Source organism: Sander vitreus, chromosome 4, assembly GCF_031162955.1.
Source record: "Sander vitreus isolate 19-12246 chromosome 4, sanVit1, whole genome shotgun sequence".
NCBI lineage: Eukaryota > Metazoa > Chordata > Actinopteri > Perciformes > Percidae > Sander > Sander vitreus.
The window spans coordinates 14,424,271-14,451,482 of record NC_135858.1 but is presented as its reverse complement, the minus strand read 5'-3'; the positions used below and the strand labels follow the sequence as shown (position 1 = coordinate 14,451,482).

At 41.4% G+C, this 27,212-nt stretch overlaps 1 protein-coding gene across 1 annotated transcript; it reads right to left on the bottom strand.

Annotated features, from left to right (window-relative positions):
* Positions 1–506: 506 nt before the first annotated feature.
* On the bottom strand, positions 507–26,683 carry dstyk (dual serine/threonine and tyrosine protein kinase). Its single transcript, XM_078248524.1, has 14 exons — positions 25,411–26,683; positions 23,255–23,664; positions 19,186–19,695; positions 18,816–19,011; positions 15,191–15,429; positions 14,498–14,581; positions 14,227–14,403; positions 8,002–8,131; positions 7,040–7,196; positions 4,895–5,027; positions 4,667–4,780; positions 4,022–4,136; positions 3,539–3,673; positions 507–1,116 (listed from the first exon to the last, which is right to left on the bottom strand). The coding sequence occupies exons 1-14, from the start codon at positions 25,616–25,618 to the stop codon at positions 929–931; spliced, it is 2,796 nt and encodes a 931-aa protein (XP_078104650.1). The 5' UTR covers positions 25,619–26,683; the 3' UTR covers positions 507–928.
* Between the last annotated feature and the right edge of the window lie 529 nt (positions 26,684–27,212).

Below are 27,212 nucleotides of genomic sequence, written 5' to 3'. Positions count from 1 at the left end.
ATCAACCTCGTGCTGAGGAGCCTTTTCACAAGCAGTCATTACTCCTGAGCTCCAGCTGGTTCTGAAATGGAAATACTTAACTGTTAAAAGTTATATTGAACTTGATGAATAATAAACCATTAAGAATGAATATTTAATAACAATTATTACATTACAACACTAAATGTTAAATAGAAAAGCTGTACTTACATTGTAGAAGAGGATTCGAATTCTCCAGCTTTGATACACCGCTGTACATATGCTCATGTTTTGTTAAACAAAGTACGCAGTATTTCTTTCAAAACAAACAGTTTCTACTTGTGTTACTACTTCTAACTTCCTAAAATGTGACATTTCCAGAACTGTATAATTTAGAGCAGTGATTTGGACACATGCAACCAGTGGCGATGTGTTGCAAGTAGACATTTCTTAGTTTTGAGGAGTCACAAGCCAGAAAGAATTTAAAAAATAAAAACCTTACCTCAGACAAAATCATTAGTGATAAACTAACAGCTTATGACACAATCGTGTTTTAACAGCTCATTTTATTAAAAAAGATGTATTTGTATAGATGTAGACATGTTCAGTTTAAATACAATCTAAAATTAATCTTTTATATATTTATATTTTTTTTATAATACTGGGAATGAACAACTTTTAAAACAATTTGCATCTAGTAACAATTCTATGACAAAATAGCAATTAGCACGGCAGCTACGACAAAAGCATGTTGTATACAAATACACAAGAACAAACAATAAAACACACATATTTGCAAACTTCTGGTCTGTATCAACTCCTCATAAATAATGTAAATCCAACAGAGGACAGCTCGAACATTATTCATTGGTCTACTGTTCATCTCAGTTATTCATAAATACAAAAAAAAAAAAAATACTTTCCTGATCAAAATCCCTGTCACACATTTGTTAGTTTGTCTGGAGTGTTTTCAGTTCGAGTCCTCGAGGCTGCTGCTTTTCTGTTCCGAACCACAGTTGCAGAGCCGGACCATGATGCTTTGCAGGCTGGGCTCCACAATACCAAGCAGGGGCCTCTGGGAAGGGTCCCCGTTCCAGCAGGCCTCCATCAGCTGCCAGCATTCCTCATCGAAAGTGGGCAACCGCTCAGGTCTGGCTCCTGGAGACGACATGGACACAAGTGAGCCGAAACATACAGAGACCCAACGCAAACCACACACACACACACACACACACACACACACACAGAGAGACCCAACGTAAATCACACACACACACACACCCAACGCAAACCACACATACAGAGACCCAACGTAAACCACACACACACATACAGAGACCCAACGTAAACCACACACACACATACAGAGACCCAACGTAAACCACACACACACACACATACAGAGACCCAACGTAAACCACACACACGTGTTGTTTACATCGGCCTCAAATAGATGATGTTTAAGGTTGTGATTTAGCAGTCATAGAGACAACAGTTATGGTGCTTCAACAGCTGACTGGTTGGTTGTTGTTTTTTTTTTTTTTTTTTTTAAATCAGGATATATCCTTCAACGCCCACTTAAAACAAACCTCAAGAACAGCCTTTTTTCATCTTTGTAACATTGCTAAAATTAGGCACATCCTGTCTCAAAACGATGCTGAAAAACTAGTCCATGCATACGTTACTTCCAGGCTGGACTACTGTAATTCCTTACTATCAGGTTGCCCAAATGAGTCCCTTAAGACTCTCCAGCTCATCCAGAATGCTGCAGCACGTCTTCTGACAAGAACTAAGAAAATAAATCATATTTCTCCTGTATTAGCTTCTCTGCATTGGCTTCCTGTAAAATCCAGGATTGAATTTAAAATCCTTTTCCTGACCTACAAAGCTCTAACTTGTCAAGCACCATCATATCTTGAAGAGCTCATAGTCCCTTATTGTCCCACTAGAGCACTGCGCTCCCAGAATGCAGAGTTACTTGTGGTTCCTAGAGTCTCTAAAAGTAGAAAAGTAGAATGGGAGCCAGCTATCAGGCTCCTCTCCTGTGGAACCAGCTCCCGGTCTGTGTTCGGGAGGCAGACACCGTCACCACCTTTAAAAGTAAACTTAAAACTCTCCTCTTTGATAAAGCTTATAGTTAAGGAGTGAGGAGTTGCAGCGTTCACCTAGACCGGCGGGGGAGGGTGTATATCCCCAGACACGGCACCCCTTCTCTTCTCTGCTTCTCTTCATAGTCGTCAGATTAATCTACCATATAACCAATGATATACTCAAAGTAGAGGGAGGCAGGCCAGTACAGCCCGATCCGGCAGGGGAGAGTTCTAGCCCGACCAGGCTCCTCTCCTTAAACCTGTCTCTCCTAGTTATGCTGTTTTAGTTTTAGACTGCCGGGGGTCTTCCTTCCTTTGACACACTGAGCTCCTCTCTCTTTCCATCTGTGTGCATCCATGTCCCAGAAATGCTTGTTACTAACCTAGCTCTGGGGGAGCTTATTCCCCGGAGTCCTTATGTGTTTCTTTTGCCCAGCATGTTTCTTTGGATTAGGGTGGCACCTAAACCATAGTTGTAGCTGTCCCGGTGGTCCTGCTCCGTGCCCCGCTATGCCCTGTTACACCCTGCCACGCTCTGCAGTGCCCTGCTACATCCTGCTGCGTTCTGCTACACCCTGCTACGTCGTGCTATGCTCTGCTGTGCCCTGCTACGTCCTGTAACGCCCTGCAGTGCCCTGCTATGCCATGAACTACTACAACTACTATTTCTGGTCATTGTTCCATTATCTTTATTATGACTATTGTTGCCATTGTTCATCACACCTCCAACCGGCACCGTCAGATACCACCTACCAAGAGCCTGGGTCTGTCCGAGGTTTCTCCCTAAAAGGGAGTTCTTCCTTCGCCACTGTCGCACTGCTCAGTGCTCTTTGGGGAATTACTGGAATTGTTGGGTCTTTGTAAATTATGTGGTCTAGACCTACTCTATCTGTAAAGTGTCCTGAGATAACTCTTGTTATGATTTTATACTATAAATAAAATCAAATTGAATTCAGTTCAAATCACAAGATTCTTTGATAGAAGAGGTGTGATTTTTCCTCAACAATCGGAGTGAAAACCAGTTGAAACTGCAGTGTGTCTTACTCCATACACTTTCTGCACATTTCATCTTCAAAAATTAAGCGACGTAATGATACCACAGTAATCCTCCCATTATGTTATGGTATGATGAACCTCTTTTTCATTCTGTTTCTACCCGTTTGTCATTATTCATAACATGAGGTCTCAACTAATGCTCATAACCAGTTATTTCCTTGTGGATCTGTGACACCTAAGGATTTAAATAAACGCATTAGAAGCGTAACCAGAATATTTTTTCCCGGCATGGATCCATATAGTGTTGACGGAAGACATCCCCAAAACTGTCCAATCAATGACTTCCTGTCAGTTTGTATGACGTCATGTTAACTGTTCTTGGTTCGTTTGTAAAAAGTCAGTGTGAACACAAACCGGACTAGAACTAAAAGGCAACTAAATGTTTATTATTGTCATTGATCCAGACAAACTGCAGGTGTGAAAGCAGTGTTTACCTTTTTTTACGTTATTCCAGAGCTGGTCCTTACTGGAGCATTTCTCAAAGGCTTCTGGAAGTTTTACTGAACCAGTGCAGAGGTACCAGAAGAGGATACCGAAGGCGTAAACATCCACAGAGTTATCATACTTTCCTGTTAGGAGAAAGGTCACAATGCAGAGGAAACCTTATAAAAGACTGCGCTATATATATATATATATATATATATATATATATATATATATATATATATATATATATATATAGCTATATATATATAGCATTCCTGCAGAATTCTAAGTTTTGACATAAGATGGAATGACAAATTCATGTTCTGATCACATTGTCATATAACAGAGTTATCCTCTCAAGTAAAAAAAGAAAAAAACATAACTTCTGTGAGACACTAGTAGCTGCTTGTTCAGACAGTTCTGACCTATCAAACTGTAACCAGGAAGTTAAGAATGAAATTATCAACAGTGTGACTGTTGAGTAATCGTACCTGTAAACAGCTCTGGGGCCATGTGGATGGGGGTTCCAACGATGCTGCCAGACATCATGGCCTCTGGTTTACAGAAGCCCAGGTCGGTAATCTTTGCACGATTTTGCTTGTCCAACTGGAAAAGGAATGAAAACAATTAAAAGCTTGTTAGGTCAAATTAGGTCGTGGGTTGCATCTCATTTGGACCGGCTTCTGTGTTGAAGTGATTTATGGCGGTGGGTTTTCAGACTAAGATTTTGCAGTGAAAATAGACTTTTCTCATGGCAGATAACTTTGTTAACGATGGCTCAGTTCCATCAAGTGTCCCAGTAAGCCATGCCAGTGAGCCAGCATGCACAATATCAGGACCCTTAAACTAGCTCACCTAGATGGAACGTGCATTTTCGAGGCAGATAATGACTATTGCAAACTTACATCATCTCATTATTACAAAACTGGTTTTAAAAAAAAAAAAAAAACACCAGTAAAAGTAATATTGGCCCAATAACAACGTTATGCATGCTGATGTGTCAGTATATTGTATATAGTGTATCCTTGAAGTGTTGTGATACAGCTACTGCTTATGAAAACAAACGCACACAGAAAACCCCTCAGAAGTCACAGACTCTATATGTTTGCTGAACGATTAGTTTTTTCTGAACTTACCAGAACATTCTTTAGCTTTATGTCTCTGTGAAGGAGGCCCTGACCGTGCAGGAAGCGTATCCCCTCCACCACATCCAGAGCAATCTGAAGTCTCTCCCTCAGTGATAAACCAGCCTGGTAGAGATGGAGAGAGAAAGGAAAAGTAGACTTAACTGGAAGTAGTGAATGAGATTTTACCTATGAAACAATAACATGTCTCTTTTTCCAATCTCTGCATTATCAAGTCACCTTCAAGCCTGTATAGAGGTCTCTGTGCAGCCGCTCCATGATGAGCAGCACAGCGATGCTGGAGCCGCCTCCGTAAGTGTGATCGATCACAGAGCCATGCAGGTCGACGAGCCGCTCATGCTTGGGCAGAGACCTGAAGCAAGACACATCCAAAAGAGAAGGGAGGAAAATAAAATGTTTCGTACGATCATAAAATAATCACTTTTTGTTATCTTGAAGTCAGAGTATATTAATGTAAGTCTTGTTTGTCCACATTAAGGCAGTTTCACAACATCCTGCATTCCTCAGGTTCATGGCAGTTGGAGCAGGCAAGCATTAATTAGACACTTTCAATATACTGACATTTGCACAGAGTAGCCTCAAGGCTTCAACAGTCAAAACAAAGTTTTCATTTACTGGGTGGAGTTCGTCCAATGATAAATGCAGGTGCTTCAGAAACTGCTCGGGCCATTTGAAATTTCCCATGCACAGCGACTTTGACAGTGTTTCCTCTAGAATGTTTTTCAGCGGGTGTTGGACGTCAGAGTATGGGCTTATCTGCTAATGTAAGCTACTGACCATTACCTTGAAACCATCCAGAAAATAGACGGTACCGTAGGGTGATTTAACGTCACCGCTCATTTTACACACAGCTTAACAACAAAACGCTGAGTGAACATTACTAGCTACATTTTTCATGTTGGTTTTGAGCGGTATACACCCCCACTAACCTGGAAAACGGTTTTAAATCAGTAACGTTACTACAGCATGTCGGAGGAATACACACAGTCTCCTGCAGCGGCGAGTCAGAGGGGCCGTCACAGCAGCGTGGCTAACGTTAGCTTCTTGTCTCATCTGGGGTCTGATAAACAGTAAATTCATCAACTTCAGTGTCCACAATGCTATTTCCAATAAACTGTAGCTGTCATATTTCACGGGCGTGTGTGCGGATTTCATGTCGCAGCTTTCGTCGCTGTTTATCACTTATTGAGTGAAGTAGTACTCGCCCTGTTGTTTATTTGGTTGCCATAACTTCGCGAGTGATGACGTCCTGTCACTGTTCCAGTTGTTCTGCTCACCCTAGGGGGAGAGAGAGTGGATGACAGTTGCTTGAGTTCAGTAGAGCAGACGGCGCTACGAGTTTATGACTTTTCATAAACAGCTGAAGGAGCGGTGGTGCGCGGTGTACATAGCAGAAACCCTGCTGTGCGCCTGCCCTATTTCTGATACCGTGGCGGACCGCCACTATGCTATCAACATTGAGGAAACACTGTTTGAGTTTGTGAAAAGCGCTATATAAATTCAATTTATTATTATTATTGAGTGTCCGTAAAATGTACTGCAAGCTGTGATAAGGATTGGGTTTTGTAACTGCGGCTGTTTGGTGCTTAGAATTAAAATAACTCTGAGTAAAACAGGATTGCTGCTGAAAACATTCCAAAGCAGCTGTCTTTACAAGTTGTTTTTTTTACACTCACTCTCACTAATGGCGCTTTTCCATTACATGGTACCTGCTCAACTCGCCTCGACTCTACTCTACTTTTTTGGTTTTCCATTACGAAAAAAAGTACCTGGTACCTGCTAACAGGTACTTTTTTTAGTACCACCTCAGTCGAGGTTCCAAGCGAGCTGAGGCGAGCCGAAAAGGTGACATGAAAGCGACAGACGGGGGTGTCCTGAACAAACCCGCTATTTTTAAATAGTTTAGCCAGCTGTGTTTTTTTTTTTGCTTGTCTTCTGGCTGTGGCAACAACAACACACCTTCCACGTTCTGTGTGTATGTGTCGCGTCGCGTTAGGTCACGACAGTTTCCTGCGGCGCCGCTTGTTTTACAGTTCTGCGGAGGCTCCAGGCAGAGCTTTACACACACGTACGTACACGTACACACACACACACGGCCGGCTCGACGCACACACCAGCGCACAAGTATAAACATCAGGCCACTTACATAGTATACGGCGAAAGCTCTGCGTGGAGCCTTCACAGAACTGTAAAACAAGCTCAAGTGGCCTGATGTTTATACTTGTGCGCTGGTGTTTGCGTCGAGCCAGCATATAACGACCAGCCACGCTGAGGCGGTACTAAAATCTGCAATGGAAAACGGACGCACAGTGTGTTGAGTCGAGTCAAGCAGGTACCATGTAATGGAAAAACGCCATAACTCACCTTGTGTAGTGAAACTCCAAAGCCAGATCGTTCCAGTGTTTATCATCAGGCGGTACCACAGACTTTAAGGCACATGGGTAGCGTCCGCCCCAACTATCACACAAGTACACAACTCCGTACTGACCCCGACCCAACTCTTTGCCGAGCTTAGGCTTGCCTGTCAAAAAAACAATGCAGTTATTTTTTTTGTTTTTTTAACCTCAAAGTATAAAAAGATATACACTCAGGGTATATACAGAAATCCTGGAGGTAAATTCAATACCTTTTAATACCATTTCAATATTTTTTAAAACCAACACGCCATTGAGTTGCAGGTTTATACGGCAACACGTCTCTAACCATTAAACGGAGTTTGAGATTTATAAAACTACACCCTCTTGGCCAATAGAACAATGCAGTTTTGTTGTTAAACTGTGTGTAAAATGAGCAGTGATGTTAAATCACCGGTTTCAGGTAACAGCACCCTACGGTACCGTCTATTTGCTGGATGGTTTCAAGGTAACGGCCGGTAGCTAACATTAGCAGATAAGCCCGTTGACAGCAACCTTATTGTTCATATTTTGGCACAATGTTTCTGACTGTAGTAGTGGTCATAGTGACTGAAAGTGTGATGTGAGATGCTAAAAAGAATCTACACGCTGTTTTCAGGTAACGTTACTTTTTGACGTTCAACACATGCCGATTAATACCTTTTAATGGCCTTTCATTTGTTATCTTTATTTGTATATATTTCTTTCTCAATTTGATTTACTACCTTTTAATACTTTTTAAAACCCCGCGGACACCCTGATACCGTATATCTTTTTTTTTTTACATGTCAGATGGAGATGGTCACAAATGGCCATGTGTGCAAAAGATACTAATTCACAGAATTTAAAAAGGTATGTTTTTGCAGCAATGTGTGAGCAGACTGGGAGTTTCACTTTACGTGTGTGAACAGAGAGGATTTGGTGGTGACTCACCATGCAGCAGCACATCCCTGAGGGAGCGGCTCTCCAGAGACAGCCGGGCCAGCCGAGGGGCGTGATCCTTCCTCACACGCAGCCACAGGTCCTCAGTGCGCTCCAGACGCCCCGTATGCCCTTCCTCCAGCTACAGCAACACGTGACATAACATCTCATGGTTAGCATTAAGAACAGCTGCTAAGTGACTGGTTTCATTTATCATTTATTAAAGTGCTCATATTATGCTTTTTGGCTTTTCCCCTTTCCTTTATTGTGTTATATCTTTTTTTGTGCACGTTATAGGTTTACAAAGTGAAAAAGCCCAAAGTCCACCCCAAAGGGACTTACCATCTCCAACAGAAAACACTGTTCACAAACTGCTCCAAACAGCTCTATTGTAGTGCAGTCTTTACTTCCGTGACAAACGCTCGTCACTTTGTATCACATGACAGACCGTGTGGGTCAGCTGAGCACAATTTAAACAGCAGTAATGAGAACACGTTATAATGCTCGCCTAGCTGCTAGCGTGGCACGCCCTCATACTGTGCAACTGACAAGCTAGTAGTCCTTACCTAGGTACTGCGCATGTGCGACTCCCAACAAAAATGGAACAGAAGTGCGATGCCTCAAAGTGAAAAAGCCCAAAGTCCACTCCAAAGGGACTTACCATCTTCCAGTAAAAACACTGTTCACAAACTGCTCCAAACAGTTCTGTTGTAGTGCAGCCTTTACTTCCGTGACGAACGTGCGTCACTTTGTAAACACACTCGCCTAGCTGCTAGCGTGGCACTCCCTCATGCTCTGCAACTGACAAGCCAGCAGTACTTACTGCGCATGTGCGACTCCCAACAAAGATGGAACAGAAGTGAGATGTCTGACTCTGTAGCTAAAACAGAGCGCTCAACACACAGGGTGAAAAGAGGAGTTGCAGCAATGTGCAGTATAACAACAATATGGTGTTTTCTGAAAATTAAACATCATCTAAATACAATTATGAACCTGAAACTGTGCATAATATGAGCACTTTAAACAAACTATTAAAGCAACTTCTAATATGCCTTACTACCTTTAAAAGCTGTGTTTGAATTGAATCTTTTTGGTCCACCGTTACAGCTAATTTTGTCTTAATCTTTTTAACCACATCATTAGAACGTCAGAAAGTGACATCGCCATGGAAACGGTTGCTGAGGACTACCGCCCTGCAGGTTCTCAGAGAGAGAAACGGCTAGTGACTACAGGCCAGTGGCCTTGACCTCTGTGGCAATGTAGTCATTTGTCAGACTGGTTAATGCAGAGTTCCTGGCCAGAAGTTACTCCATGATGTATTTCATATGTATTTTTAACCAGAGGGTGACATTACTGCTGTTTAAATTGTGCTCAGCTGACCCACACTGTCTGTCATGTGATCATTATCATCAGAGCAATATGACTGGAACTGATTTGTCAGGGACTTTGTGGACGGAGTCGCATGAAGGGGCTTAAAAGGCAAAGTAATTCAAGTGAAGAGGAATAAATGGCTGAACCACGATCTGTGCATAGCCTGAGAGCCAAAAGCTGTCTATAGAGATGTAATTGAAGATATTAAGGAGCTGTCACTGTCATGGAGCTGTTACTGTCATAGTGCTGGGGGGTATTGGGGCTGGGTGATATGGACCAAAAAGCATAGCTAGGTAAGTAAATAGCCTATATTAAATACAAATAGGCCCATCACTGAGAATGCTCCTTTAGTTGTTTTCACTAACAATAAACAGACTGATTAAAATAATATACAATTACAGGTTTCCTCTTCTACTACCACCAACTTTACTGGTAGTAGCTCCTCTGCTTCGATCACCAACAACTGTCTGCTCTAAGAGCATCCACCGGCTACACAGTGAGCTATTCCCCACAGGAGCTACGAGCTCTTATAACACAAGACATTATTCTCAACCCGGTCGTGTTTTTTTGCCAAAACGCAATGAATATTTTTTAGCGTTTTAACTTTTATGTTGTTTTAGGATTGAGCGCCATTTCATCTATGACGTGAACAAGCCTGTGTGCAGACACAAGTCTTGAAGAATAGAGCAAACAAAGTTACGTCGCTCGCTCACTCAATTTTTATAGGGCAACTGGCTGATTGCATTTACTGGCCCAATGTAACATTTTACTGGCTCCAGGGCATCGGGCAATCCTCAATGGTAGACCCTGTTGTGAGCGAGTGAGCCAGGCAGATGCAGAGGGAGAGTGGGCCAGGGTTGCGGGAGTGTGAATTTGAAAATATATCAATATACCTTAAAGACCCCCTATTATGTTTTTCCTGTTTTTTAGTGTAATATAGTTTTTTGCGTATGTAATAATGTATTAAGTACAAAAAAAGCACATTTCTCTCACACAGACAGCACTTTTTCTCAACTGCCTGAAATGCCTTAATTAGTGATGTCACTGATTGAGAATGCCAGCCTACTTTTTCATTTGTGCTGGCCACTGGTGCTGCCTCAGCAAGCACAGCCCGCCCAGTGGCTTGTTTGAATTTGGTTGACCAATCACAACGGATTGGGCCAGCTGAATAGGAAGAAAAGTCCAATTCGGTGGCTGGTTCAGATGAGTTTTATTCACTGTGCAGTGGAGAAAGAAGCTCACAAGAAACTCAAGTAGCTGTAGGATTCTCTCTGACCAGAACTCATTCTGGTCAGGGTTTTATACAAAGTTACAAAAAGCAACATAATATCAAAAGGCATTCATTCACAAAACTATCTGAGTAGATTTACATAGACCCAATACTGTCTGCTCAAACTATTGAAAAGCATTCCTTTTAAATAAGGTGTAAACTCTGCTGGAGTCTGGCTTTGGCCCTAAAACAAAAGGTCTTACCAACGGTGACTCAAGTCAATGCTTTGTTTTAACACTAAGCTATACAAAAGGAAGACAGACTTAATTAACGCAGGAGACACTAAAAGATATGTTGTTCAGAGAAAATAATAGGAATTTAATCAGTGAGCAGGAAAGACGATAAAGATAAAAGAAGACCAAAACTGTTAGGTAATTAATTTTCTTCTACACTGACCAATCAGAGCAGACTGGGCTTTTTGGGAAGGTGGACCGAGAGCTCAGCTAGAGTGTTTCAGGCAGAGGAGCCGCAGCAATGAGCAGTATGAGAAACATAATCTGTTTTTTGAACATCAAAGCATGTAAACATATTTTAGTAGACCCCAAGAGTATAAATATGATGCTGAAAAGGAGTATAATAAGGTTTCATATTATGCTCATTTTCAGGTACATAATTGTATTTAGAGATTGTACCAGAATAGGTTTATGTGGTTTCATTTTCAAAAAACAATTTTTTTGATGTACTGCACATTGCTGCAGCTCCTCTTTTCACCCTGTGTGTTGAGCTCTCCGTTTTAGCTACAGAGTGAGGCATCGCACTTCTGTTCCATCTTTGTTGGGAGTCGCACATGCGCAGTACCTAGGTAAGGACTACTAGCTTGTCAGTTGCACAGTATGAGGGCAGCTAGGCGAGCATTATAACGTGTTCTCATTACTGCTGTTTAAATTGTGCTCAGCTGACCCACACAGCCTGTCATGTGATACAAAGTGACGAGCGTTTGTCACGGAAGTAAAGGCTGGACTACAATAGAGCTGTTTGAAGCAGTTTGTGAACAGTGTTTTCTCTGTAAGATGATAGTCCCTTTGGGGTGGACTTTTTCACTTTGTAAACCTATAATGTGCATGAAAATATATATAACACAATAAAGGAAAGGAAAAAAGCCAAAAATCATAATATGAGCACTTTAAAGTCGATATACCAGCTGGGAGAAGCTCCGTTGCTACTGCATTTTCAAGAACAGAATAGACAGACGAAGGATGAAGAAAGAGAGACCGGAGATGCATCAGAAGAACTTGTCTAGAAGTGCAACTTAAAGGGGCGCTAAACCGGAAGTAGCTGGTTCGGCCGGCAGAGGTCTCCAGTGTGCCTGCTCTATGGGCCCCAGAGTGCAGAAGCCAGCCGATCTTCCGCATTATTTTATACATGGAAGTTGAATTTGTTTTGCCTTAATGTGCCACTGAGCAATTCTCGTAGAAATGAATGGGGCTTCGTCTCGAACACCATGGTTCAGAGCAATGATTAAAACACTGGATTTGAGGTTTGTCTTTACCTTGTACAGCAGCTGGATTCACGCGATATCACACAAAAATCCAACTTCTCAGGCTTCAAGTAATGCGTTTGTCTCCCAACAGCAGGCAACGGAGCCAATCAGCGTCCAGTATGAAGCTACTGGCAGCTACAGTCATGGATTAGGTGTGTGTGTTTGCGCGTGTGTGTGATCACATCGCGTGTGTGACGGCCGCGACTGCTACGTATTTATTTTAAAGTGCCTGCCCTTTTCCAAAAAGTTTTCAATGACGACCAGTCAGATGGTTCTGTGTTTACATCTGACAAATAAGGTTAGGTATGTCTTGCCGGGGCGAAAATACTTCAGCCTAACTGCTATCCCAACATTAGCGTATACCAACAACACCAAAGCAAGCTGGAAGCAGAGCTACGTAACAGTCTCCCACTTTTCTACAACAGACTGTGGTTTAAGTCAGTTTATAGGGTTAATACAACTATCTTTAAACATTTTGTTTGGAAAAGGAAGCAATGTTAATTTTTTGGGCTGGTTTTTGTTTGTTTTTCACTACGTTGCAGTTTGCACAATACAGATTTTACAATTTCGTGGGGCCAAGCAAACCATATAGTAATCAAAGCTTTCAGTACTAAAATGTTTTTTATATTCTATGTACTCCGGACAGGCCAGGACTAGTCATGCAAAAGAAAAGAAAAATACTGTGATAAACTGTGAAACCGCCAAAATCTTTAAAAATAAAAATACTATTGTCACACAATTTATCAATAAATGTCATTTGAAAGTGCATTCAGAATTTTCTTTTCTTTTTTTCTGGTCAGGTGATTGTCACACTCTTTTACTAGCATGCCATCGCTAGACCAAATCACAAATGCAGCGCGTCTGGGACCTTTCAATTCATTTTCAATTCCCAAAGGGGTGCGATCAACGGCCGCAGATCAAAATGCCTCTGGGCGCAGCAGCAAAAAACATGATGTAGCACTGAGCAACGGACAAATGTAAGTACAGCATGCAACGATGAGTTGTGATAGTGAAGCATCAATATGTCTGTGAACAAATGTTGCCGTTTTTGCCATCAGAATTTTAAAATAATTTAACATTTAATTTAACATTTTGTTTGTTTTTCGAAAATGCCATAATCATTTACAGCTCCTGCACACTCTTTGGCTGAGAAATGTTTAAGCGACACCAGCTCAGCTCAAAACAACAGCTAATATAAATGCTAATCAGCCAATGCTTTATGCAAATAAGACATATCATGCTCTGTTACCTGGTTTGAATTCTCCCCGTTTCTTGATAAGGGTGTCCTGGACATCATGTTATATCAGGCACAGGTTCTGGCCACATTTTAGCCCGCTTGTCCTCCATCTCAGCTGCATACACTACTTTGATGTCACTATTTTACAAAGCCCTATTTTTTCCTCCACCTTTCAGACCTACAGTATCTCACACTGGCTACTGCAGGTCCACTCAAAGAAGTGGTTGCTATTTTATTGCTATATATATGTGGTTTTTTTTTAAGATTTTTTTTTTTTGGGCATTTTCGGCCTTTATTTTAACAGGAAAGCTGAATGACATGAAAGGGGAGAGGGGGGGGGGAATGACATGTAGCAAAGGGCTGCAGGTCGGAGTCGAACCTGGGCCCGCTGCGTCGAGGAGTAAACATCCATCCATATATATATATATATATATATATATATATATATATATATATATATATATATATATATATATATATATATATATATATATATATATATATATACCAACTGAGCTATACAGGCGCCCTGCAATATATTTTTTTAAACTCATCAGCATGGATAGGTCTGCCAGCAGCTCAGAGGAGAATATTTCAACTGTCAGATCCTGACGTTACATCCACTAGTGGTTTGATGGCAGTGAAAATTATTTTTAGAAACATCAGACTGCGAGAGACTTTAGCCTTAAAGTATATGGTAAGTGAAAATTTCTGTCTGTTTTTAGTTATATATTTAAGACAAAGGTAGGAAGGCAACAGAGCACAGTGGTACATGCACTGACAGAGAGAGAGAGAGAGAGAGCGAGAGAGCGAGAGAGAGAGAGAGAGAGAGATGAGAAGTGAAAGAAAAAGGCAGAAGAGAGATAGAGAGAAGTTCACCTGGCGCAGAGATGCTGCGAAGGCCTCATGGGAGCTGTTGAGGCGGGTTCTGAACTGGGAGCAGATGCTTCTGGCCAGTTTGGCGGCACTCAGACTTTCTATGGCGTCCTGGGCCACTTTCCGCTTCCACTCTGGAGTTATGGCAGGAGGGTTCACAAACGTTATCCTGTGGATTATCTAGGAGCAAGACACGGAGTAAGAACACTTCCTCAGAAGTCATCATTCATCATGTGGTGTGAAACTCGTCTCACTGAATTCATTAGAAAATCACCTGTTTAATTTGCTCCCAGAAGAGTCTTGTGACAGAGGATCCTGAATGAAAGGTGACTTCCACATGATATGCAGCATTTAATAACTGTGGCAGATGAGAAGAGGATGTAAATATGGAGCAAAATCCACATCCTGAGATATCAGTAAATGTCGACAGAGGCTAATGAAGGCTTTGTCTTTGTTGGAAAAACACATTTTATTTATTCTGCTAATAAGTGTCTCTAATCCCCTGTTGAACCCTTTTGTTTTGATTTGCTTTTTTTTAACCACTCTTCTGTTAGTTCACACTTAGGTTTAAATGGTTAAATGAACAGTAGAGAGAGAACAGAGCAGGTGATTTGTCTGACATGTTCAACAATTTAATCTATTTCTAATCCAAATACTAGCCCTCAAATTTTCTCTCCCTATAAACATTTGGAATTGGATTGCTGACATTGGTCTTACTGAGGCATTAGTCAAGTCTCCAGCTTTCTTTTTGTTGGAATTCACTTCGTATTTGTATAGAACTTTTCTTGACAAAGTTACAGTTTATTATCATAAATCTCTCCAGAGAGAGAGAGAGAGAGAGAGAGAGAGAGAGAGAGAGAGAGATGAATAAATACGATCATACTGCTCACATTTAAGTATCTTCACACTTAACTTTCATGACAAGCATACTATATAAGGTTCCTGTCTTTCACAAACTACTGCCCACCTGCTTGAGGTGATTGGAAGTGATATTGTGGACAGAAGACTCCATGTGCGACTTTTCCAGACTGTTGAGACATCGCTCCAGAGTTCCTACAAAGCTCTCCCTCAGATAGTCCACAGAGCTGATGAGCTTATTTGCCACGGCCTGATTCAAACGAACCACTATCAGCTCCTGGATCTGGTGGATGCAAGATTTGATCTCCTTCGATGTAACAGGATCTCCATTAGTTGTTACAATAACGTCTGCAGTCGAAAGAAAATAGTTTGTCAAGTTAACATGTGGACATGGTGTATATCACCAACAAGCACAGAGAAATCTGTATAAATTAATTACAACCCTCTCCATACACAGTGCATTCTCCCATCACATGTGCATCCCACACTGCTGCACTGTCTGAGTCAAAAGGACTACATGCTTTTGTGTAGGTTTTGATTATATTACTGGAGTGAATATATTTTATATTTAAAGCATAAAGTAAAGTACACAGTTTATAACTTAGTTTTTATTTGGTAAGTTAATGGATACTGTCTGCTTATGATATGGTAAAAGGCTTGTTTCTATTTGCAGATGACATGGTAAACACAACCTGAGCAAATAACCCCTATATTTCCATTTTATTCCTGTTATTTCCCGTTAATTCTTGTGAATACCCATGGAAAGTTTCCACCTTGAATAGTACCGGAATTTACTGGTAATGACTGTATAATGAAACACAAGAAGATAGATTAAAATAATTTAATGTTAAAGAGATTTATCAAATGTTTGCCCAAGAGCAAAACATCAAGCGCTCTTCTTGCGGACACACTAAGTGTCTCTGGAGGGTTGTGGTAGATTCTGTGTACTTGTATATCCCAGTTGGCTACTTATAGCACTGGGTGGTTTTGCATTTTACAGAGGTATTTCTGACATTTAGTCAACTCTCATTTGTATAAAAGGGGTGGACAAAAACCTCTCTGTGTAACGTAATATAGTTCAACAGCACCACAAACTGCAGACTCCAAACTGACCACACAGTTGAATCAATACCTCTGAAAACATTATAACCATCCTGAAGGAATGATTTATTGCAGGACTGTTGTATTAGACTGAATTAGTTTTGGCTAGGTGTACCTAATAAACTGGCAACTGAGTGTACATTCAGTTTGAATCAGTAACTTAAAGTAATCTGTGGAGTTTTTGACCACAAGTACTGCTATTGAGCAGTGGTTTTTAATGTATGGGTCCATGTTTTGTTTATTTCCGTGCAGCACACGCGTGTCACGCAATACAGTAGCTTTGAAAATAGCGTTAAGGGCACTGAATTTGATGATTTTACTGTTTATCAGACCACAGTTGAGACGAGAAGCTAGTGAACCTTGCCATCCCTCTGCCTTTGACTCCCCGCTGCAGGAGACGTATTCACGCGACACGCTGTAACGTTATTTATTTACTGTTTAAAACGTTTTCCAGGTTAGTGGCGATGCATACCGCTCAAAACCAACAAGGAAAAAAACATAGTAATGTTCCCTCAGCATTTTGTTTTGTTGCTAAACTGTATGTAAAACAAATCGGTGACATTAAATCACCTGTTTCAGGTAACAATATCCTAAGGTGACGTCTAAGTGCTGGATTTTTCGCGTGGTTAGCTAGCAAATAAGCCCACTGATGGCAACGTTATTGTTCATATTTGGGCACAATGTTTAGTAATGACAAAGTAAAGGTCTTAGTTTGTGAAAATGTGATCTGAGATGCACATTGCAAAATGTTTCTGGAATTGTTCATTAGTTATATGTGATATCTGTAAGCAGAACAGACTAACAGTAGTAAAACAGATTTTAATCTAATCCAAAGACTTTCTGTTAGAGAAAGAACTGGTATGTAACTGTAAGACATATGATGCTTTTGAGAAACAATTGCAAGTAAAGCAAACTGTACACGCTGTATTCACTATACAGTGTACAGAGGCTACAGAGGTGAGTGTCACTGGATAGTCATTCAGGCAGGCTGGTCTTGTTTTCTTGGGCACAGGAATGATGGTGGACTTCTTGAAGCACGAGGGTATGACAGCCCAGTGAGAGGTTGAATATCATTGTGAACACCGGCGCAAGTTGGTAAGCACACAGTTTGAGGACCTGCCCGCTGATACTGTCAAGTCCTGCTGCTTTCTCAATGTTAACATGCTTGAAAGCCCTCCTGACGTTATGCTCAGAAAGGAAGATCGGTGTGAGAGGTGCGCATCCATTAACCTCTGCTTCAGCTGTTTTCCCTTGTTGGTTGCCAATGGCCTCAAAGCAAGCATAAAATGCATTAAGCTCACTTGCTATAGATACGTCGCCACTTGACAAGGAGGAGGGGGTGGGCTTGTAATCTGTCATAGTTCTTAAGGCGCTGACACACCAACCCGATTATCAGCCATCGGACAGTCTGGCGAGGTCGGTGACTCGAGTCCGTTTGGTGTGTTCCGTGCCGTCGTCAGTCGGAGGAGCCGTCGGCTTTAATTTGGGCCGATAGGACTTGTTGAATCGGCCAGTGGGCAGTCGGACTCAATGACCAATCCGATTGGTGGAGTGCTAGCCCTTGACTAGCGAATCAGTGCACTTATGTTAAAATACTTACCGGAAATGATGAGCAGGATGAGCGTGACGAACGCCTTTCAAAATTTGACGAAAATCTTTCAAACTGACCTTTGTCGATCATAAAAACAACTGTATGGCCTATTTCTCGCTTAAAATGTTTTCAGAAACACGTTTTGGTGAACTATTTTTGTAAAATACGAGATTGTATTCCGAACGAGCCGCCATTATGGTTGGCTTTGAAATTCGGAAGAAGCCAGACCCACGTGACGCCTTCGTCATTTCCGGTTTTCATTTTTTGGCCGACTATACAGATTAGCGCCGCCTGCTGTTATGGAGACATATTATTAACGTACGCTCAAGTTGGCGTAGCTTCGGTGTTTTTTCCGAGGCACTTCTTTGACCTCGGGGAGCCGACTGATCAGTCCGACAGACGGCCATCGGGTTGGTGTGTCAGAGCCTTTTGACCTTGCCACATGCTTTTAGGGTTGTTTGCCTGGAATGGTACTTTCTTCCCGTAGTCCCTTTTTGCCTCCTTAAAGGCTCTTCTCCCATTGTAGGCGGCTGCATTATAATTGTCCATAATGTTTCCAGACTGAAGTCATAAGTGGTAGGTGGCAGTGTGTGTACATGTGCATCATATCTATCTGGACTAGAACTAGAGCTGGGCAATATATCGATATTATATTGACATCGTGATATGAGACTAGATATCGTCTTAGATTTTGGATATCGTAATATGGCTTATGTGTTGTATTTTCCTGGTTTTAAAGGCTGCATTACAGTTAAGTTGTCATTTTCTGAACTTAACAGACTGTTCTATTATTTGCCTTTTCCCACTTAGTCATTATATCCACATTATTGATGGTTATTTATCAAAAGTCTCATTGTTTAAATATTTTGTGAAAGCACCAATAGTCAACAGTACAGTATCATTGCTGTATCGATATCGAGGTATTTGGTCAAAAATATTGTGATATTTGATTTTCTCCATATCGCCCAGCCCTAACTACAACCACTATTTTGATATTAACAAGCTTGATAAGACTTTAAAACCAAAGTGTTCACTCACTAACCTGTAAACTCCAGGTTGGCAGCATCCTCCAGCAGCTGCTCTTTCATGCTGCCAAGCGTTTCCACAATCATCTCCTTCATTTCTTCCTGTTTGCGATTAGCGATGGCCATTAGGGAGGTGAAGAGCTCACCCTCTTTGTCACGGGTGTACTCCAGCCTGCGGGGTGTTATCTGCAGGTCCCTCTGCATGTCAAAGGCCTGCAGGGATGGTAAGCAGAAAGGTTAAAGGCCTGATGGTGATTTTTCATTGGGCATACTGGGTCAATGCAGACTGAGATCAAGCTGTAATGCAAAGGTAGTAACAACTGTCATGAGTAGGAAGCAGTACAACAATCACAGACATACAGATGAACTGTGTCATCATCCTCTGACCTGGTTGATGAAAATATCTAGACAGCGACAGTGAACCCCATTAAGCAGGTTGGCAGCTTCCACCTGCTGGTTTTGAAGCACTTGGCGAGCGAAAGGCACCAGCAACCGGTGCAGCCTTTCGAAAGCCTCACACAGCACACTCTGGGGCTTGGCACCCGGGGCGGGTATCTGTGTAGGGGCGCCACAGGAGCAGTTTCCTATCAGGCTACTGAGAAGGCCGAGGGAAAGCAGCTGCTTATGGAGTGCGCTCTTCTCCCTCTCCTTTTCCTTCTCCACACGGCGGCCAGATTCTGGGGAAGCTGCTGACATGGTGTCAGGGATACGAATAAAACAGATGGGAAAGGAGAGCATCTCTTTGACCTTCCAGATCTCAGCCACCTGGTCTGTGCTTAGGGAGTCCTGGTTGATGGCATAGAGTATGATGGGGATCATACTGCGGACCGTGCAGTCTTCGAGGGCCTCTTCTATGGGCTGGACACTCTGACAAGGCACCACCATGACCTTTGCTTCCTGATGACAAACCACAACAACAAAAAAACACAAAAATGTGACTTTCATTTCAAGCAAAATGGTGTACAGGCAATTATTAAGAAATATGGTTCTATGAAAAAGGCCAGTTCACCCAAATAAACAAATATATATTTTTCACATTTACTCTAAGTGAAATCCAGCCATGGAGACACCACTAGGAGGATACCACTGATTTAGTTGCCAGCTTTTTGCTGTAATATCTACGACGAATTTCAAAAGGTGATAATATGTCGGGTGTGTTTAAAGCTTATTCCCATTGTCTTCAAATCTTAGTGTCCAAACAGTTATTCCAGGTTTAAAAAACACAAGAACATGTTCAGGTCAGAAAAAAATGAATAATCCGTAGACCTAATTGTGGACCAACATTAGAAAACATAATCAGGTTTACTTTTCTATATGTCTAACATGTTATATGTAATTTAGATGAGCGGACCTTTTAACTTTTTGACACAAAATGCAGAAATATAACTATATAACCGGTTATATAAAGTGTTCAAGGCAATTGGAGGAGCTTTCAAACCAATTTAGGCAAGAAGTTGTTTAAACTTTCACACACATCACATGCTCCTTCTATTTCTGAACACCTAATGGCACATAAATATTTGTGGTGGTCTTGGAAATGTCTGTGACAGGGCAGGAAAATGACACAAGTAAATAGATTTCTCTTAACCCTTGATGAATAACAACTACTCGTAGAGAGCTTGAGAGGGAGACCATGGTGGAGGGAAAGACAGTCAGAGAAAAGAGGCAAAAATAACCAACAGCTACACAAAAGAGACAGTCAGTCCTGTCTCCAAGAAACAAGAGCAGAGCCCTTCTGAGCAGTTTTTTTGGAACAAAGATAGCCTGCAAACATTTGTTCACAACCAATCAAAATCAATACAATGTTTGAATTAATTTAATAGAGTCCGTTTTCAACAACAACAACCCTTGAAGAAAATGTCTGTGGGCTATTTTGAAGTTACTATTTTGTTTTTGTTTTTCATATGTTCTTAAGAGGGGTTAGTATGAGTTAGCATTAATGCTTACATATGAGCCAGCTCTACAAAGCAACATGGTCAAGACAAATGGCCATGTAAGAAATTAGAATGTTCTTCTTTTACAATATTTGAAGGGTGAATGCTAATATGCTAATATCACAGGCCTTGTTTAACAAGCAGACTTGCTTATGTGAATTCATGGAACAATGAACATGAAAGAATTTTAGAAACGTGGCGATAGCATAGCACCCTTTTGTCCTCTGGGTGTTTAAGTTAAGTGGTAAAGGATGGGTTAACTCTGGGATGAAGAGAAGGATAATTAGCAAGTTGGCCTCTAAAGCAGGTTGCTGTGATTATGGCAGGAGTGTGTGAATACCACAGTGAGCAGAGAGATTCTGTGCCTGTGTTTACTCCAACTTAAAACACGTTAATATCTTATTCATTCAGCAGAAACCTAAAAGAGGAGAGGCACACTGCTTTAGTTTGTGACAAACCTACGTACGTTCACAACTATCAAAATAATATTGCAAATATTCATTTAAATTGTAGATTATTTAATTGAATTTGAGCATGGAAATGCAATAGGTCATTCTGTCTCGCATCTGTGATAAAGTTTGTATTATTAGCCTCTGAGGGTCCTCTCAAGAGTGACCCAAATAAGGGACTGCAGCTCCCACGCCTGAGCCTCTCAGTCACATGTGAAAACAGGGGGGTGAAATGAATGGTTTTACTTCCAGCACACCATTTTATTTCCAGGCGTTCATCTATTACGCTTTTCTGTTTTTAAGATAAGACTGGTGGATCTGGAAGCAGCAATGAAAAAGGTTTTGAAAGTGTATAGCCATATTTTTCCAACAAATTACTTATAAACAGACAATGGAAAGAGTCATGGAAACTCCATACCATGGGATTAAGGCTCTCACAAATGAAGTTATTACACAACACTAATGAGACACTCATTTTGTCTCAAACACATTTTTAAGATGCAATCAATGTTTGTGTGCTTCAATATTAGTACAAATTGATTTTCTTAGCAGAAATGTTGGATGTGAATCGATCTTTTCTATTAGCGCAGCTCAAACAAAACCCTAATTAAGTAATTACTTTTATTACTAATAAAAAACAAGAACATTTTTTGTAACAACGTTACCAACCAGTCAACCCATAATTCAGTTGTAACCATGGCAACTTCATCACAGCAAAGGGTTTGGGATTTTTAACATAACCTAGTCATGTGAATTGCACCAGATCAGTGGCATTACGTAAGGGGGGTTGGGGGGGGGGGCTGTCCTGAGCTAGGCCTAGTTTCTGGGGCTGTGTGATGCTCCCTAAGGGGCCTTGGTCTAAAGGATTAGAGACCAATTTCCACGTGTCACACATGATAAGGAACGACTACAATCCTTACACTATGCTAAATCAATTCACTCTCAAGATATTGTGATTTTCAGGTCACACTGACTGTTCCGATTTTTCCTTCTTCCACGTAACCTCACAGTAACCTGTGAATCTGTTTTTAAGAAGTGCTCAATTCCTTAACTGGAGAAGAGCAACTAGAATAGAATGTATTTCTGAACAGTAGCCCAAATCAGGGAAAGTAATATACTGAAGAACACGGGAAATGATCCGCTCTGCTCAGTAATATGTGAGCTAAACCATGTGTGAATACAAAGGCTAGTTCAAGCCAGAACAAGGATGAAAAAAAATCCATCCAATCCATCTTTCTTTTTGAAAAAAGGCTACAGGAGAAAATGCCACCACACAAAAAACACAAACAGTTATGACTAGGCCATATGATTGAAATCAATGACATAGCTAAAGGACTGTTTTTCATATCGATGTCCACTACACCACAAATTCAAAATCAGATGTTTTTTTTCCACATAAAACTGCAAAGATTACATAAACCTAGCAGTGATTTAAGTGCACTGTGAGTAAAATGACTTTTCTCAATTAGTGTCCATTAAACTGTTCCAAAACTAATTTTAAAAAGCTGTCGTACGACGAAAGAATACTATATTAGAATTGCACGTTATATCTAGTCTGGCTATCACCAGACCAAGCTCAATCTTTTAAGATTGAACATTAGTCTGGGGAGTCTGCTGCTCTGTATTTTTTACTGCACAAGAGGCGTGATCAACGGGCATAGTTCAAATGACTCTGTACGCAATTGTCCTTCAACCAATCAGACCAACGATCCGGGTGACGTACTTTGCAGAGCAGCGACAGCGGCATCAACGGATTGCTGCACTTCAGTGGCCATCATGTTGAATGTAAACAAAAAGCTGCAGAGAGCTTTCTGCCAAAAAAAACACCACCACCCATTTTTTATCCAACCATACATGTCTGTGACGGTTCTGTCATCCAGGTCATAGTTATACAAGGGCAGCTGGACTTACTGTATGTATCTGGAAACTCTGAGTTAAAGTGTCAGTTCATGAAAAGCGAACTAAGTAATGCAAGTAAGGACTACCATGTAAATGGTTTCTTATCGAACTCCTTATTTAGGCTATGAGTGGACACTGTACTGAGAGAGTAGGTTTCTGTGATTTAAAGCTTACCTGTAGCAGTAAGTGATGCAGAGTGATCTCTAGCTCTGCTAGCCTGTGAGCCGGGTCCTCACATTCCTCATGGATCTCCAGGTCTTCCCGAGGCACCGTGTCCCAGCGGCCACAGTTAGCTGCCAGCTGGTGCACCAGCTCATACTGGCCAGGCAGTGCCAAGCTGAGCCGTGTCTGTCTCCCATGGGTGAAACACAGCTTCCGCCTCTTACAGACAGTGCCCTGGACTCCTTCACAAGCCTCTCCTGCCTCAGGGCCCAGTGGCAGCAGCCTTTCCCCCAGAAGGCAGTTGAGTAGCTGGTAGCGGGCAGCACAGTCCTGGCCCAGTACCAGGATGTACGGGGCAGCGCCCACAGTGCTGCGCAGGAACTCTTCCTCATGACTGGGGAAAGAGATGCAGCTGAGCTGGGCTGGGGGAACAGACAAAACAAAAGGAGGTATATGATTTTGAGAAGTGGACCTTATCAGTAGTAACCTTAAGCAACCCTGTCGACTCCTGGAATTAGTGAGCTTTTTATGAACTCTTGTTCAATATCGTAAGCAGAGATACAGTACTCAATGACACATTATCCATTGTATGAGATCATTATTTCCGGAAAATACAAAAGATCCCTGTTCAATGATAGAGATTTAAAATCTTTTAAATCTGATATTGTTCCGTAGGCTACTATGTCCTGATTCAGCCCTAAAATGTAGAGCACACACAGAAGAACCAATTCAGGGGGTTGAGGGTATCAGACATAATCCTTAGCAATGCTGAGTCACAGTTGTATAACAAAGAGAGGATAGAGCAGCAATGGCCTACTTTATATTCATATGCAAGTGCATTCCTGAATTTAACCTCTGGGGATCAATAAAGCATGATCTTATCTTACTTTCTAACATACATGTGGTTTTACTGTAACTGTTACTCTAATCTAGCCTTCCCCTTCTAGTATTCATCTCTTGCCCTAACGTGATGCATTAAAACCTTTTGTTTCAGACAGACCTGTGCTGAGCACTTGACCGCATGGTCCCTGCAGTGGAAAGACTAAACAGGCATTCAGTGCAGACCTACGCTTAACCTCCACCAAAATATCAGATCAAGGACTATTGAATGATCCTTCGGCATCACGTAAAGCACATTTTTGATCAGATGAATAAGTGTAACCAAGACATTTGCAAGATTAATCTAGTTTAGTAGGTGAAGACGTGTTTAGCTATGCCCATGAAAGGCAGCATTATGGTCCCATTTTTTCTGTTGATTATGACTAATCTTCAGCTTAACATTCATTCAACATTGAGGAAAATGATTTGACCTCCGTGTAAAGGACACCAGCTCTGATCGAGTAAGCTACTTCTGCAGATGTGGCACATTACATTTGGTATATGATCATTTTTAAGTTGGACAAATACGGTCTAAATATGTCCATGACCTAAAAGTAGCCGAACCTCCCTCCCTCTCTCTCTCACACACACACACATTAATGCACGGTTGTCCCTACCATAATAAGGCTTTAGGCACCACCTAAGCTGAATGAATGTAAAATCAATTACATTACATCAATACCAACTAAATTACTTTTCTCAGATCTAATGATTGTAGTTGGTCCCAGTGGACTTCTATAGCAAGTTTTGTCTTTAAGCTTTTTGATTGTTATTTATTTATTATCTGCACTGGCTTTTCCAATGTTTTAGACACAGATTTGGAAACAATATTGGTCCAAAGTGATGTGAAATTGCACATTTTTTTAAATTGAAAAACGTAACTGTTTCATTGAGGGAGGACCCCAAACCCCCCCACCAAATATGTGCACCAATTTTTTCCACAAACCTAGGAAAAACACTGTAATGCAAAATAGAAGAATGGGTGCCTGATGTCCCAGGCTCTCAGCCAGCTACTGAGTGCAGAAATCTCAGCATATTTGGTGCACTTAGTCTATTCATGCTTTTCAGGGGGGGCTTAATCTCTTTAGTTTTCCCTAAACCCTAATTAATGCATTTCAATCTACTTGTTGGTGGAGAAATTACTTGGCAGCAGAAACCTGTTAGTTCTTTCTTTGTGATACAGGATACAGACGTATAACATAGGATGTTTTAAACATGGTTAAATACTGTGACATGACGGTGCACCACAGGGATGTTCAGACGGTGCTGCTTCATGTGTTCCAACCTACCTGCCTCAAAAGAAGCTGATTCCGAGCTCATGGTCGATGCACAAGCATTGCTGTAATTTTGCCTAATTTCCCGGAAGAACGCATTAGTTTCTTTCAGGTTCTTCTTCAGTTGTATGGTGTGTTTGTTGTAGCTGTTAAATGTCCTTATCAGTTCCCGAGCTAAAGGAGTTACTTTCTGTTGTTGTTGTTGTTGTGCATTTCCCTCCATGGTCAACAGTTTGAGCGGCCGTCTTCTCCTTGTTGTGATTTACAAGGTTAAGCAGGTGTCAAACCCCCAAATTGAACGTCTTAGTAGCTGCTCAAATGTCAATCAGTCCTGTTATCACACCTTTGTCGTTACGTGCTAGTTAGTTAGTAGTCATGTTTGTCCACCCACTTGCTATGCTTTGTTAAATAACGTTAATGGATGCACTTGTAGTCCGTTTTAACATATCAATAACATTAGTGTATTAGTGCTGGACAGACAACGGTCCATGCAGTGTTTTGTTTTAGTGAATAAAGGCTAGGCATTTGGATTTTTTTATTATGATGTTGAAGCCGACTACGCTGGTAGCTAGCTTAACGTCGTGCCTCGCGTACAAAATAACTTTAAGGTTTTTGATTCGAGGACTGATTCTAACGGTTAGCTAACGTTAACCAAGTAACCGCTATTTCGGCATATTTCTAGTGAACACCGACTGTCTGACTGACTGCAGACTGAGGAGTCTTAAAAACAAAGGATACCAACACGACAATGATGTGTTGCCGACTAATGTGTTAGCTATATAATGCGTGTTTTGCGACCTAGTTGTGGTCCAGATAACGTTAGCGCTGCTAGCCAGAAGGCATCTCGTGCCCGTCCTCGTCTTGGCCTGGCACAACAGACATAGCCTTTAACTCCACCTAAGTAGTCCAGGGCACAGCTTCACAGTCATACAGCTCCGTGTTAAAAAGAGGGGCCCCAACTTTAAGAGTTGCCTCTTAATGACAACCTAAGCACGGCAAAAACGTTGGCGTTTTCCTGATGAGGCTCCGTGGGAAAAGATCTTCCTAAACTGGCTCTGGACCGGAGAAACCAGCGGACATCTTCCACCCTGTAGAGCGACGGCGACACAACCAAATGAACTGTTTTCTCTTCCGGAGATGACGAAGATGAAGAGGAGAATCAGTGGTGGTGCAGGGTGAGATGTGTCACCGTCCGAAACAACTCGCATAGCTGAGCCCAAGCAATCAAATCAATGCAAAACAGAAAGTCGACACAACCGAAGTTTGGGAGAGGAAAGGGCGGGCGGACTTCGGGATGACGCACTGCAGTCTGGGAAATGTAGGAATATTGGTTTTAGTATACAGCTAACTGTCTAGTTGAGAACAACGTCCATGGTTGAGAATGGATAACTTTGTAGTTAATGCTGTGATGTGCTTTAAGAGCAATGTCACTGGTTGCAATCATGAATGTATTAAGGGTTGCAATGGCAAAATAAATGCCCAGACTATACAAGGAGCCAATATGGAAACCCAGTTCCGCCAGGAAAAGGCAAAACATAATGTATGTTAGGATGACCATGGTAGGGGCAACATTAAGAGATATATAACATTTATGAGACAGTATTTATATATTAATATACATCAAAATGCTATAATAATAACTAAGTAAAAAATGTAACTTAGCATGTCATTTTTTATTTTCCGACAACTGTGGTTTATTGTTAGATACATAGGTTAATAAATAGTTGCTTGCGTTCTGGTTTGTTTGATTCGTTCTTTGGAATAACCTGATAAGTTGCCTGTAGAAGATACAAACTATTGCTCCTCTGTCTGATTTT